Source organism: Trachurus trachurus (genome assembly GCF_905171665.1).
Source record: "Trachurus trachurus genome assembly, chromosome: 2".
Classification (NCBI taxonomy): domain Eukaryota; kingdom Metazoa; phylum Chordata; class Actinopteri; order Carangiformes; family Carangidae; genus Trachurus; species Trachurus trachurus.
In genome coordinates this window covers 1,846,620-1,862,456 of record NC_139914.1, presented here as the reverse complement: position 1 = coordinate 1,862,456, position 15,837 = coordinate 1,846,620, and the positions used below count along the sequence as shown (strand labels likewise).

The 15,837-nt window shown below is 45.8% G+C and overlaps 1 protein-coding gene across 1 annotated transcript; it reads left to right on the top strand.

The window, feature by feature from the left end:
* Positions 1-192: 192 nt before the first annotated feature.
* glsa (glutaminase a) lies at positions 193-15,709 on the top strand. The gene is made up of 18 exons (XM_083990531.1): positions 193-606; positions 5,452-5,548; positions 6,109-6,227; positions 7,340-7,469; positions 7,550-7,629; positions 8,480-8,643; positions 8,977-9,035; positions 11,005-11,037; positions 11,153-11,211; positions 11,304-11,370; positions 12,282-12,332; positions 12,455-12,631; positions 12,719-12,850; positions 13,184-13,276; positions 13,378-13,439; positions 13,541-13,617; positions 13,710-13,773; positions 15,128-15,709. Exons 1-18 carry the CDS (start codon positions 347-349, stop codon positions 15,279-15,281), a joined length of 1,878 nt encoding a protein of 625 aa, XP_083846657.1. The 5' UTR covers positions 193-346; the 3' UTR covers positions 15,282-15,709.
* Positions 15,710-15,837: the final 128 nt, after the last annotated feature.

Sequence of the window (15,837 nt, the reverse complement as noted above, 5' to 3'; positions counted from 1 at the left end):
GGTTTACAGACCTTAAAAACAGTGAATAATCGCGTATTCATGTTCTGTGATGATGGAGATACAGGAGCCAAAACAGTCTGATGATTGACAGCGCTGCCGACCAATCAGGTGCCGCGATGCAGCGTCGCCGTCCAATCAGATCTCAAGGTGCTGTGAAGGGTAGGTTGTGGTTGTATTCCAGTGAGGAAAACCGTTACTCGACCGAGGAAAGAAGCCGACACCGTCCTCGGAAACACGGCTGGACTTTTCTTTCTTTCTTTTTTTCTCCCCCTCTTCGTATTTCTTTCTCCTGCGGTCGGTTTGTTCCAGTAAGTTACTCCACAAATCTTCTCGACGGGGGATTGAAATGTTACATTTTCGGTCAACGGGAGCGCTCAAGGAGTTATTTCACACCCAGCTGAAGCGTCCGTTGACAGGTAGAGTCGGAGGAGGGAAAGCGGCACCTGCGGTCGCCGCCTGCCATGGCTGGTCTCCGGCCAGAGGGAGGGCGTTTGCCGGGTGGAGAGCCCCGCCGCAGTCCGCCAGGAGGCACGGCTCGGTGAGGGGCTTCTGCTCCAAGGGCGACGGCCACAATGAAGCCGCTAAGGACTCCTCTGCAGCGGAGAAGTGAGTGGCGTTAGCCCCGGTGTGTCTGTTAGCCGTTAGCTCCGAGCTAGGCCGAACTCCGTAGGAAAACACTGCAGTTTAAAACAACGGGAAGTAGCACATCTTGAATCAAAACTTTATTTATAATTGAAATACTTTAACATTTACAAACCAAACACACGCCGATTTATTGTTAGCTTTGTGATAAAACGTTGTAGTGAGTGGTGCATGCCTCACTGTTAAACTAACATGTTTTTATTCAACAAACAGCATTTTTCTTATTCCCCACACACTCAGCCCCGCCATGCAGCCAATACAAAACATAAATGATAATATTATTACAAATAAATAAGGGGAAAAGTGGATATTCAATACGATACAAATCTGTGATCATCACTACAAGTTTTCTGAGGTCTCCGAGTCTGCTAGGAAGTGAATAAAACAGTAAAAAAAAAAAAAGGCCTATTAATGAATAAATGTAAAGGATGTAACCAGGCTGGTGTCCAGCTGGTGTCAGGCCGGTGGTGGAGCGACACACACCGGCTTCATGCTTCGTTAGCAGCCGGGATGTGATGGCTGGAAGCGGTGGAGCAGCTGTGGGAGTTCCATTACCGGACAACCACGCCACTTCAGACCCGGTAGAGTTAAAACCCCGTCGCACCGGGACACCACCCGGGGTTTTTTGAGTGGGGGGTGTCGAGGTGGGTCTGTGGCGTGGATGAAGTCAACATTAGCATCTCATCTCGTGCAGCCAGGCGGACATCGTGACCAGCCGGGAGCTGCAGCTTTTCATCCCGCTAATCCACCGAGGCACGAAGCCCCTCCTGAACAAAACCACAACAGCAGCATAACAACAAAATACAACACATAATATACAGTACGTGACCTGTGTACGTGAATGCATCACAGTGATGAGCGTCTCAGTAGGTGACAGCTACAGGCAATGTCTAATGAAGGTCAGGCAGCCCTGCATCCAGGGATGTAACTAATATATTCATCACTGATTATATAAACATAAAGAATGACAAGAAGCAGTGACACAGCTTTATGAGCTTACAGGAGCATCACAGTGATCATTCTCACTGTTGTAAAGCTGCTTTTCACATATTTAATGGTCAACACCACACCAGCTCCTCCATGTTTTCACTTTGTTGTGATGAAACTTCTTGCGTCATGAGCAGCTGATCTTTAGGAAACTGCTGCTGTTCACATCCTGAGGCCACGTCTTCAGGTTGTTGGAGCTGTTCCCTCTCTGACACCACGGCATACAGTATGCTTTAAAACCAAACCCACTGCTGCTCTGTTTGTTTTTATGGGATGTAAATCTGGCTGAAATGTGAAACACAAACACTGGAGTGTTGAGTGTTCACACCAGATACCTGACATTCACTAAGAAGAAGTTTGGTGATGAAAGGTAAAAAGCAGCAGAGCAGTCAGTGTTTATCTTTATGTGATGATGAGTGCAGATGAAGCTGCTCCTGCCTCCTGCCTTGTTGCCCCTACAGGCTCAAGTTGCTCCGTCTGTTTCTGTTTCTGTTTCTCAGACACTTTGCTGAAGTTCAGGCGCTGGTTTAGTTTTTTCCGCTGACTGGTTGTTGGTCGTCAACATCTCATCCCCCTGGAGACAGATGAGAGTTTCTGTGAAGCTTCAGCTGCTTCTGTGAAACCTGAGACAACATCCTGGTCCTCAGGCCAGCTGTGTGTGACATCATCAGCAGGTTTTTATCCCAGACAATCAACCAATCAGCCGCGTGGATGAATCTGGGAGCGTGAATCCTCCGGGGGCCCCCAGCCCGGCTCCGACGGTCCTGAGGCTGTGCCCCGGCTAATGAGGGGTTAAAAATGTTTGTAATGCGGTGGAGCTGATCCCGCCCACGTCGTTTTATTCCACGGCTTTTTAGCAGCAAAGCCCCGGCGCTGGCTCGCTGCCCGGCTCTTGTCAGAGCCCACAGGAGCAGATGAGTCACTCAGCACAGATTGATTTGTGCAGCGCCGCCTCTCCGACGTCTGCCCCCCCCCCCCCTCCACTCCACCTCCTCCACCCCCCACCTCCACCCTCTATCATCTGTCAGGACATAATGTAAAAAACAAACAAAACCAGCAGCTCAGACGACTCTATCAGACTCATAAACTCCTGGAAAATGTAAAAGAAGTCAATAAAAGACCAGAAGAAAAAAGATGAGGGTTACCCTTTAATATACAGGCTGTTAACTACATGATAATGTTAAAGGGATAGCATTTTTTTTAAAGTGGGGTTGTATGATCTACAAATAGCCCCTAAGTACTTTAATTGCAGTAGAAAACTCTCTGCACTCCTCCCGTTAGCAACACCAGCCCATAGTCCTGCCCAGAGATTTACAACATACATTGTTGTGAACAGACCCAAAGAAACGGCCTATTTTCGCAGCCTAAAAGAGGTTTTACCTGAAAAAAAATACACAGTTCCATTGTTCGCTATAATATAATTTTTACAAATACAATACATACAACCCCACTTTAAAAAAAATGCTACTATCCCTTTAAGAAATAGCAAAGAAATAACAGTCAATTTCATAGTAATGTCATGTTTTCCATAAAGACTAAAGATTACACATGCTTTTCATGCATTTTTCTCCACTAAGTCTTTGACCAACATTTTTTAAACATATGTTTATTGACATTTTGATTTAGTATACAGAGTATACATTAACATATAAACACAAACTTGAACAACCCCACCCATCTCTCATCCATCCAGCTCCACAGAAAGAAAGAAAAAGACAGGAAAGTAAAAGTAAATAAGAAGTAAGAATACATAGAGCCGTAAAATTAATGAAAGGGTGACCCAGATGAATCGCCTCCTCCCATTGGCTCTTTGTGTTATTGTTATTATTTAGTTTTTAGTTAGTTGCTCAGCTGTCTCCGTCCTCAGGTCAGTCAGGTCCAGCTATCCTGTCAGGGCTGCAGGGACAACAGCTGGTCCTGGACCTCCTTGTCCTCCTCGTCCTCCTCGTCCGTCTCCACTGATCTGCTGAGTGGACCAACCAGACAGACAGACACACTGACACACAGACAGACAGACAGACGCTCACTTCACAGACAGTGGGACATTTGTGTTTCCTCTAAAAAAAGACTAAAAATCAGAATGTGAATGGATCCTCAGTGCAGCGTTGGTTTGGGTTTCACCTTCTGGTGTGTTGACTCATCATCAGCTGACCTTTAAACACACACACACACACACACACACACACACACACACACACACACACACACTGCTAACCAGCAGCTGAGGTGGATTAATGAGGCCGGTCCAGATGTTCCAGTGCTCACCTCTGACCTGCAGGTGATGATGATGATGCTGTGACGTCTAGAAGAGCTTTAATAATAATAATAATAATAATCATAATAATAATAAGATGTTTATTCTGTTCATTCACTTCCTGTTTTGACTGTTTGTCTCATGCAGCTGTGCACATGTGTCACTGCCACTAATTCAGTATTGTTCCCTCTGCACACTCTCTCTCTCCCTGTTGTTGGTCTGCTTGCTTTCCATTTGTAAGTATGTTTCTATTTTTATTTTTATTTTAGTTTTAGTTTTTGTCTTGAGTTCTGTTCTGTCTCCGTCCTCCAGTAGAAGTAGAAGGTTTTCTCCAGAAAGCCCACAACCGCTTTTACCTTGAAATGACCTCACTTCCTCCCAGCGGCTGTGCTTGTACCCCCTCTCCTCCTCTACCTCCTCCCTCCTTCCCTCCCTCCTCCCTCCTCCTCCTCCTCCCTCCTTCCCTCCCTCCTCCTCCTCCTTCCTCCTTCCTCCTCCCTCCTCCCTCCTCCCTCCCTCCTCCCTCCTCCCTCCTCTCTCCGAGGCATATTCCAGGCATCGGGCGTCCGTCATCGAGGTCACAGACGGACACGATCAGAAGGACCGGACCACATGCTAATAACTCAGTTAGCATGAGAACTGCAGCTGCTCGCATGTTGTAGAGTCAGGAGACATCCCATAATGACCACCACCACCACTAATTGATGGACAGTTCTTTGCAGCCTGTTTGTTTCCTGGTGTTTCAGACAGTTTCATGTTTGATGCTTTTGCTGTTTCAAATCGATTTGATCAAATCTGATTTACCTGCCTCTGATTGGCTGCTGAGAGGAAGCCGCCACCTGCCGTGCAAAGCTTTTTACCCCACAGCCTCACGGTCCCATGATGCATTGCAGGAGGTGGTGAGCCGGCCGGGGGCTTTGCAGTTTACACTAAATCCAATTTGGAGTTGATATGAATCATAGCGGAGCCTCAGCCGGCCGTCTGCCTGCCTCCTGACACGCTACTAACTTTCCTCCCAGAGTCCAGTTGCTGTGGAAACCTGCTCAGAACACCAGCCAGACCATAATACCGCATAGTAACGATCGACGGTGGCGGGTGGCTGGCGCTCGTTTCCCAGCGTCCCCCGGGGCGTTGGCAAACCTCCACGTCACAGCAGCTTCCCCCCGTCTGGCCGGTTCCTCCAGCAGCTTTAACTCTCTACAGGACGGTGGCTTCACACCAGCTGCTGCTCCGCTTTCACTTCATTATATCTCTAATTATTATTATTATTATTATTATTATTATTATTATTATTGTCATTTTTAATTTAATTTCATGTGATGTATCTCCGTGTGGACCCCAGTAACTAATGTGCATCCAATTAAACATAAATATAACCTGCAGCAGTGAGCAGTAGCTGCTGTGAGGCCGCCGTCAGCTCATGTTCTCCACTGTTTCTGCTTCTCCTTGCAGTCAGAAAGCTTCTCTCCCCCTCCTCCTCCTCCTCCTCCTCCTTTATGCTCCTCTGCTCCTCTTCACCTCCTGCTCCGACCACTCACTCTGTCTGTTGTTGCTGTTGTTCCCTGCAGGAGAAGGAAGGCGGGCATCCTGCCCAGTCTGGAGGACCTGCTCTTCTACACCATCGCAGAGGGACAGGAGAAAATCCCCGCGCACAAGTTCACCACAGTGAGTTCAGTTCACACAGCCTCATTTAGTCGACCGTCCTATACGACCAGTGTGAGTTTGAGCTGTGATTTAAAGGGATACTTCACCCAAAATTGATAATCCACCAATTTTTCTACTCTCCGTCATGCCAAGGAAGGGTTTGGAGAACTTTCAGAGTCATCAATCAAAACTCTTTAGGAGTTCCAGGGGGGGTCCGGCTGGTGACAGGTTTTCAAATAATGGCGGTGGATAGAGTTCACTTTTGAATGGTCCAAAACACACACTATGAAACATCCAGACACCTCCATACTTCTGGTCTGTACTGACCCAAGTGTCCTGAAGCTGCGGCATGAAAAAGTTGTTTGGAAAAAATTAATTCGATTGATATATTATAAGAAAACAAAGAAATTCTATGTAAAATCAGATGTTCAGCATCAGGGAGCACCTCTGTATTAAGAATACGTACCATCTTTTTTTTGTTGATGGACAGATCAGATCTCTCTGAATCGAATCAAATCGTCCAATAGTCAACTATTTGATTTCAAGGTCACACCTAGTTCTCTCTCTCTCTCTCTCTCCAGGCTCTTAAAGCCACGGGGCTTCGTACTGGCGACCCCCGTCTGAAGGAATGTATGGAGATGCTGAAGGTGACCGTGAAGACGACCTCCGACGGAGCGCTGGACCGCCACCTCTTCAAAAAGTACGACTTCCCCTCCTCCTCCTCCTCCTCCTCCTCCTCCTCCTCCTCCTCCTCCTCCTCCTCCTCCTCCTCCTCTGTTATGATCAGCATCAATCTTTCATCACATTCAGAATAATTAATTATTAACGCCGGGGCCAGAGTTCATTCATTATTCATCATCTCTCCTCGGCCGCTGTGCGTTTAAACTCTGGGACACGTCACCACGCTGCGACAGACAGACGGAGGCGACAGCTTGTGTCTGGTCCTGGCTCTGATCCATCACATCCGCTCCCTGGGCTTATTTATAGAGCCGGGCCTCGGCCTCGGCCGCGGCCGCGGCGCTGCAGAGTGGCGTGTGTCGTCTCCCCGGCTACAGGGATTAGACGGCTGGATGCAGTGAGATCACTGAGCCACAAATCTCTGTCCTCCCTCCAGATTTCAGATGTATTTATTTTTAAAATGGGAACAGTTCATATTGATGAACACTGTTGTGTAAATATGTGGGATTGTAGCCAAGTGGCTAATTCCCATCCCCAGTCCCATTGGCAGGTTGATGTTAAACATAACAACAATGAAGATAAAAGCACAAGAGGCAGGACTACGACTATAGAACAAAGCATCATGATAACACCTTGACATCTTACACAAACATATGACATGAACAACATACGTATGTTAATTGGCCAAAAAAGTATTTATAAAGTGCTACAGTGCTAATTAAAGTGCTATGTGCTGAAGTGACAAGTGCAAGATTACATTTAATCTGATTGCACGATGCCCCAATAAAGTGCAGGATTGACTTAAATTGCACTATGCTCATGGCACCCGACTGCACATGCAGATGTGTCTAATATTGCACTGCATTTGTATACATAAATGTGTCATGTACACACTATTGTAAGAAGTTGAGATACATAAGTATATGTATATACAATATACAAAAAAAGAAATAAAAATACAGAGTGGTACCTCATACAATGAACACTCTTAGACAGGATTATGATCACATATCTGATTTTCCAACAGCCATGTCTTGAGAAGCCGCCGCCGTGTTTTGTGCAGCGTTGTGTTGTTTCCTGTTGTAATAGTCTGTGTGATGGAAAAGATCAGCTGGTCTCTGTCTCCCGTCCCAGATGTGTCCAGAGCAACATCGTCCTGCTCACCCAGGCCTTCAGGAAGAAGTTCGTCATCCCCGACTTCCAGCCGTTCTGCGCCCACATGGACGAGCTCTACGACACCGCCAAGAACATGTCAGGAGGACAGGTGAGTCTGTCTCCATCTGCGAGGCGTCTCCTCTGGAGTCGGAGCTGACACCTGACCTTGTTGTGCTGCTGTCGCTGCAGGTGGCCGACTACATTCCCCAGCTGGCCCGCTTCAGCCCAGACCTGTGGGCCGTGGCGCTCTGCACCGTGGACGGACAGAGGTAACGTAATAGCCCTTTAATCATAATAATAACTTTATTTAGTATATAGCACCTTTAAAAACACAAGTGCTTCACAAAACAACATATAAGAGACAAGTCATAAACGCCATAAACCAATACAGCAACAAATGAATGGTGCGTTCAAAACAACTCGGAAGTCAGAATTCCCAACTGAATATGACAAATATATGCAACAGCAAATTCTGTTTATTTTGGAGGCAAATGAAGAGGAGAGGAGACGTTACATACAGTACGAGGACCACAACGTCACACAATACAACAGTCACAGCTTAATATAAACGTATTTCATATACTGCAATAATACACAAAACAATTTGCATTAAAACCTCAATTAATAACTTCAAATGTTTAAATTCTTGATAGAAATTCTAGATATATTCTAGATAGATAGATAGATAGATAGATAGATAGATAGATAGATAGATAGATAGATAGATAGATAGATAGATAGATAGATAGATAGATAGATAGATAGACTTTATTGATCCCAAGCTGGGAAGTTACAGTTTCCCAACATGCAGGATGAAGTTAATTAGATTAAAAAAAATAAAAACAGGGGTATGCATGATAAAAAGAGAAAATATGAGATACAATAAAATAAGAGAAAAGTTAAAACAGAAGAAGTGTAAAGTAAAACTAAGAGCATCTGAATAAAACTGAGATAAAATAGATGATAGAAAGAAGAGACGACCAGCAGAACCCGTTCCAGAGGATCTAAAGCTGCAGACCGGCTGGTTCTGGTTCTGGTTCTGGTTCTGGTTCTGGTTCTGGTTCTGGTTCTGGTCCTGGTGTTACATGTGTTGAGGATGTTTCTCCTGCTCTGCCTCAGACACACGGTGGGCGACACCAAGGTTCCCTTCTGCCTGCAGTCGTGCGTGAAGCCTCTGAAGTACGCCATCGCCGTGCACGACCACGGCACCGAGTACGTCCACCGCTTCATCGGCAAAGAGCCCAGCGGCCTGCGCTTCAACAAGCTCTTCCTCAACGAAGACGGTGAGCCACGCCGCCTCAACGTGTGTGTGTGTGTGTGGTGGGTGTTCTAGAGAGATCGTGGGTTCGATTTCTTAACTGTCTCGGTCAGTTTTTGTTTTTTGAAGTCCAGCATCCACTCAGACGCTCTGAGAAGCAGCTGAAGTGTCTGAGCCGCGGTCGGCAGGCGCTGGACTTCAAAATCCACATTGGCTCATAAGAATCAAACCCACGATCCCTGAAACACACTGATCCACTGGGCCACACGCACACACACACACACATACACACTTTGTTTTTCTCAGCAGGAGAAGTTGGATTGTGTCTTTTCCGACTTTCTGTTTCTCTCTCCTGCAGATAAACCTCACAACCCCATGGTGAACGCCGGCGCCATCGTCTGCACCTCCCTCATCAAGGTACGCTGCACCGATCAGACCGATCGATCAATCAATCAATCAATGTTGCATCTTTTAAAAAAAGAGTGTGAATCTGTGTGAAAATCTGAGACGATGTTGGACGATGACGAGTCTGCGGCAGATTACTGCAACACGGAGAGATTAAGGTTATAGAGTTATAATCACGCTGAGAGGGGATTTGGTTGAAAGCAGTGGTTCATACACACACACACACACACACACACACACACACACACACACACACACACACACACACACACACTGAGTGGATGGAGATGGAGAAACCAGGAGGAACTTGTACCTGAGTGGTTAAAGGTTTTGGGGAGATGTCAGCGCCACCTGCTGCTGGTTCTCACTAGTTAAAGTTAATTAACTGGAGCTTCTTCCCTCAGTGGCCTCAGAGTTTAATCACAGCCTCACACACACACACACACACACACACACACACACACACACACACACACACACACACACACACACACACACACACACACACACACACACACACACACACACACACAGGGTAGTTCAGCATTTTGTTATAGCAGTAGGTTCATTACCTTTAGTTATCGGTGCATGTTTTTTTTAAAAATTACTTTTTTTATCTTTTCATAACATAAACATGAGGTTATAACATTCATCCGGTCACATTGAATGATACATTTAAATATTAGTCACTGTCATTCACAATTGTGTTTACAGCAACTCTGCATCAACTAAATATGTACTATAACCCATTTAGCCCTCATCTCAAAATCAAAGTTATACAGTTGTTTTGAGACTCATCAAATACACAATCCAACAACTCCACAACGCTCTGGTGGACAAGTTGTGACCTGCACATTCACCACGCTATGAGATAATAACACAACGTTACCAGACAGAGTTGTTTTAGAGGGAAATGCAGCCGGAACTACATTCCAGACACGGCTGCTGGGCGGAGGGATTTCAAAAGCACAAAGTAGTTCTGAGTATTTGCTTCATGTGTCGTAATGTTACATGATTATCTCATAGCGTGGTGAATGTGCAGGTCACAACTTGTCCACCAGAGCGTTGTGGAGTTGTTGGATTGTGTATTTTATGAGTTTGATGAGGGAAACCAAGAAATCCCATGAGCCTCCCTAGCGTAGCTCTGAGCAGCTCACAGCTCTGCTCCGCCGTTCTAAAAATAGCTTGCACCGACAATTAAAGGTAACGAACCTACTGCTATGACTATAGGGATTATGGAGAGAGGAGAACTGACTAAATGTTGAACTATCCGTTTAAAACACTACACATCAGTGTCAATTGATTATCAGTGATCAGTTGTGCATGCACCCACCCCCCCTTCAACCCCCCCTCCTCTCCCACCTTGAATCATGTGTACTGTACCTTTTCCAGGCTCGTTGTGTGGTTTATTGTGTTGTTGCATATTTTCCAGCATTAGGATCTTTGGGGTTTTATGACCACAGCCACAGGTCAATGACGTTCGTTGGTAATTGTCCTTTTTGATCCTTCCTCCTCCTCCTCCTCCTCCTCCTCCTCCTGTTTCTGTTCCTCTTCACCTGCATCCTCCAAAACCTGTTTATACGTCTGGGTTATAAACAATGAGACGTTCACTGCTTTGTTTTTTAATTTCTACCGTAGATACGAGACTAAAACTGAAAAATGAAGCCTTTTGAATGAAAACATTTGTCATAATAATAATAATAATAATAGTGAGAGAGGATCTGTAGACATCTGTCTGTGTTTGACTTTCCTCCTGAGTGATTCTGAGTCATTAACTTGTTTTATTTCACCTCCTCCTGTCGCCTCCCACCTCTAATCTCCACCCATCGGTCTGACTGGTCACGTGACTGACCGTAGCGTCTCCTAGTTTAATCTCCTAGAGCGTGATGATGATGATGATGATGTCATGGCGTTGGCAGCTTGTTGTGTTTTTTTTAACTGATAATTATTGCTAATCACTGACGCGTTTCGTGTGTTTCAGCAAGGAGCGAGCAACGCAGAGAAGTTCGACTATGTGAGTTAGTTGATCGATCAATTAATCAATTAATCAATGAACCTTCATCCATGTATAGAAGGAATAAAGAGGTGGAGGAAGTGATTGATCCCCGTCTTCTGATCACATGTTGCAGGTCATGAACTTCATGAACAAACTGGCGGGAAACGAGTACGTGGGCTTCAGCAACGCCACGTGAGTAGTGAGGCACCCCGTCGCCGTGGAGATGAACTGTCACGTCTAAACAACAACAACAAAAACCCTCTCTCTCTCTCTCTCTCTTCCAGTTTCCAGTCGGAGCGAGAGTCTGGAGACAGAAACTTCGCCATCGGCTACTACCTGAAGGAGAAGAAGGTGAGCTCACTGATGCTAATGAGAGCGTTTAAAGGACGATTCCACGCAAATTCAACCTGGGGCTCTAGTTTCCTAACATGTTAGTGACTCGCTTGCTCACGCGATTTCTCGTTTGCCTAGTGGAAAAAACAGAAACGAGTCAGTTAGAAATAAACAGAGGATATAGACAGATTATAATACCGCTTATAATAATGAATTTATTTTATTTTATTTTATTTTATTTTTCTTATATGGATCAAAAGACTTGGGACAGAATCATTTCTGCTGTTTAAATGATTCGTTTGTACTAGTAATCAAGAAATCCACTTATACTGTTCATTTTTTGTCATTTTATGAATGAAAACATGTGCAAAAACAATTTAAAAACTACTGTACATGTATTTATTTTATTTCTTACTTCCATGATTCCTCACCAGACGTCTGCTTCTGCTGCTGGCTAACGTGGGCAGTTTATGTTCAGTAAAAAAATAAGAAATAAGTCACGGCCAAGCTGCAGCTTTTATAATTGTAACCACAGTAAGCCACATTACTGTGCTGTTTTGTGTACAGTATTTGAGTTATGTCTGCGCAGTAATGAAACTTGCCATGGTGCCTCTGGAAAAGCATTTGAAACGACTGTACATTAAATAAAATTCAGTAAATGCTGAAGCTGTCCAGCTGTTTTGTTACATTTTTCTCTTTGAAAAACTCTACAAAAGGCATTTAGATGATGTTCTGCATAAAAAATGAAGTGAAATAATAAAAAATCAGTTATAATAGTCGACCACATTGACTCTGGATTCGTTCTGTTGGAGATAAACTATTAGAAACTAGAGCCTCAGGTCGGATTTGAGTGGAACTGCCCTTTAACCTGATTCTCCTGTTCAGTATTGATCAGTCAATGGAATCTGATTATGGATTTTCTCTGACAGTGTTTCCCCGAGGGGACGGACATGACCTCCATCCTGGACTTCTACTTCCAGGTGAGCAGCACGTCGTCATGTGACCACGTCGTCATGTGACTCTGCTGGTTGGCGTGGCGACGGAGGCTGAGCTCACTGACGGTGTCTAATGTCTGGTTGTTGTTGTTGTTGTCCGGTTGCAGCTCTGCTCCATCGAGGTCACCTGCGAGAGCGCCAGCGTCATGGCGGCCACGCTGGCCAACGGCGGCTTCTGTCCAATCACAGGCGAGCGCGTGCTGAACCCCGAGGCCGTGAGGAACACGCTCAGCCTCATGCACTCCTGCGGCATGTACGACTTCTCCGGACAGTTCGCTTTCCACGTGAGTGACCCGACCTGACTCGAACCGAACCGAACCGACCCGGCGTGGCTCGCCTCGGCCCGTTGTCATGGTGACTGTGTGTTTCAGGTGGGGCTGCCGGCGAAGTCCGGCGTGGCCGGAGGAATCCTGCTGGTCGTCCCCAACGTGATGGGCATCATGTGCTGGTCGCCGCCGCTCGACAAACTGGGAAACAGCGTCAGAGGAATCCAGTTCTGCACCGTAAATAATTAACCCTAAAACTACTGATTAACTAACCGATCGATTAATGAACCGATCGATTAACTTCAACTATGATTAATGAAAGAATCAAACTGCAGCTGAGAAAACCTTCTTCTTCTTTCTCGTCTTCCTTCTCATCCTCTCCCTCCTCCTCTTTCTCTTCCTCCTTCTCCTCTTTCTCTTCCCCGACTTCTTCTTCCTCCCTGTCCTCCTCCTCCTCCTCTTCTTCCTCCTCCTCCTCCTCCTCCTCCTCCTCCTCTTCTTCCTCCTCCTCCTCCTCCTCCTCCTCCTCCTCTTCTTCCTCCTCCTCCTCCTCTTCCTCTTCTTCTTCAGGACCTGGTTTCTCTCTGCAACTTCCACAACTACGACAACCTGCGACACTTCGCAAAGAAGCTGGATCCTCGTCGAGAAGGAGGCGACCAGAGGGTGAGGAGGAGAAACACCATCGTGTGTGTGTGTGTGTGTGTTGCACAGCTCCCCCTGCTGGTTTCTCTGAGCCGTGGTCTCGTCTCGTCTCTGTGTTTCAGGTGAAGTCTGTGATCAACCTGCTGTTCGCTGCGTACACCGGAGACGTCTCGGCCCTGAGGAGGTGAACACACAAACACACACACACTGACTGACACACACACACACACACATATACACACACCGTGTTGGTTTGAGACGTGACTGACCCGTGTTGTGGTCCAGGTTCGCTCTGTCGTCCATGGACATGGAGCAGAGGGACTACGACTCCAGGACGGCGCTGCACGTGGCGGCGGCTGAAGGTCAGACACCGAGTTCAACCTCTGATCCGTCTGTGTGTGTGTTCCACTTCACCGTGCTCATATGTGTGTGTGTGTGTGTGTGTGTGTTTCAGGACACACTGAGGTGGTCCGCTTCCTGCTGGAGGCCTGTAAAGTCAACCCGGTTCCCAAGGACAGGTGAGCAGCTTTAGGTTTCTCTTTGTTTGTTCACACTGAAACGATATTGTCTATTTTATTTTATGCAAATAAAAACGTATCATATTTATCTTTTTATGTTAAATAATGAAAAACCCGTGTGGTAACATAGAAAATTGAGGATGTTTTGCATCGAAATGCGTCGTATAATCGAATCGAACCGAAGTTAACGCGCTAATTTATAAACCAATCGGTCGACATTCTGTTTAATTTACAGAGGGAAATTCGGTGCGACGTGCTTGTTTTTTCGTGCAGTTCACGGCAGCGTGGTGGAGAAGAAGGAAGAATAAAAATATGTTGCATGTCAGTGTTTCCCCCAGAAAATGTGTTAGTTAAGGTGGTGTCTGCCCTGTTGACGGGGGGGGTGCGCGCGCGAGCGGATCGATCGATCGATCGATCGATCGATCGTCCGGGGGGGGGGTTCGGCGCGCCGTATTAAGTTTAGCCACGCGTGCTGCTGTATGCATGCGCGCTTCTCTGTGGTGTGCATGTGTGTGAGAGGATGCGGAGATGAATGAAGGCGCTCGTCCGGCGGCGAATATCGCTACATTTTTTATTGTAGTTTATTGTAGTTGTATTGTTTTTATTGTAGTTTATTGTTTTTTATGGCCGCCTTAACAGGAAAGCGCTGCGGGAAACCCTGCATGTGCAGAAGTGGTCTGGATGGTTTTGATATCCAACCTGCACTTCAACACATGTAGCCTGGGTTTTGTTATTATTTCCGTTGGAGGATATGAGCAAGGTGACTTTTTTGTGCCAAATCTGTAGAGAAACTGTGTTCAAAGTTTAAAGAAAGCCTTTAAAATAGTCTCTGAATTTAAATACTTTCTTTGTGTTCATTCTACATTAATTAGATGATTTGACATTGATAAATATTCATTATAAGCTTCAGTTTTGTGCTGCCGTCTTGGCCAGGTCACTCTTGGAAAATAGTTTTTTTACCTGGTTAAATAAAGGATATTGATTGATTGATATCGATTCAGTCGTAAATGGACAAATGCAATTAATTAATTGATAAATGAATCGTGATTGATTACAGAAAATTGTGCAATTAATTAGTTGTTTTTTAATAATCGATCGACAGCCTTAGTAATACGTTTGCGTTTTGCAGAATATGCCACAATCCTTGAACGCAATATGTGATTAACTTTGCCGCATTTGTAATAAGTTGTTACATATTGCACCAAATTATTACATTTAAACATCTCAAAAAAGTGCAACACTCACATTTTGTAATGACTCATGTAACAACTTATTACAAAATGCAGCAAAGTTTATTAAGATTTTATCACAAAATGTGTCATTGTTCCCTAACGCGGCGTCTCCGTGTCGTCAGGTGGGGCAACACGCCCATGGACGAGGCCGTGCACTTCGGACACCACGACGTGGTCACCATCCTGCGTGACTACCACACCCAGTACAGCCCTCAGGAGAGCAGCGGCGGCGACGACAAGCAGAGCGCCGAGAAGAACCTGGACGGGCTGCTCTGACCGCCGTCGCTCTGGAAACCAACCAACCAATCACTTTGCACTCCGGGAAAGAAAAGAAAAAAGAAACAAGGAAAAACATTTTGAGTCTCAGTAGACGAGGCGTTCACTGTCCCTCCGGTGCAACGGCTCTTCCTCTTCCTCCTCCATCATCATCATCATCATCATGTCGGTCGATGTTGTTGGTTTTGTATTTTATTCATGTCCGTCAGCTCTGCAGCCCTGATGCATGCTGGGTAAACTCAGCCGGAGCTGGAGAGCTGATGCTTTTAACTCTCCTGTCGTCCTTCTGGGTCAAACTGACCCAATCTGTTCCCTTCCTCCTTTCCTTCCCCTCTCCCTTCCTTCTTTCCACAATCCTTTTTCCTTTCCTTCTTTCCTTCCCTTTGTCCTCATTTCTTCTTCCTTCCTCTTTTGATCCAATTGACCTGATCTGTTCCTTCCTTCCATATTTCTTTCCATCCTTTTCGCCTTCCTTCTTTCCTCCCTTCTGTCCCTTCTTCCTCCCTTGAACGAATCTGTTCCCTCCCTCCATCTTTCTTTCCTTCCTTCTTTCCCT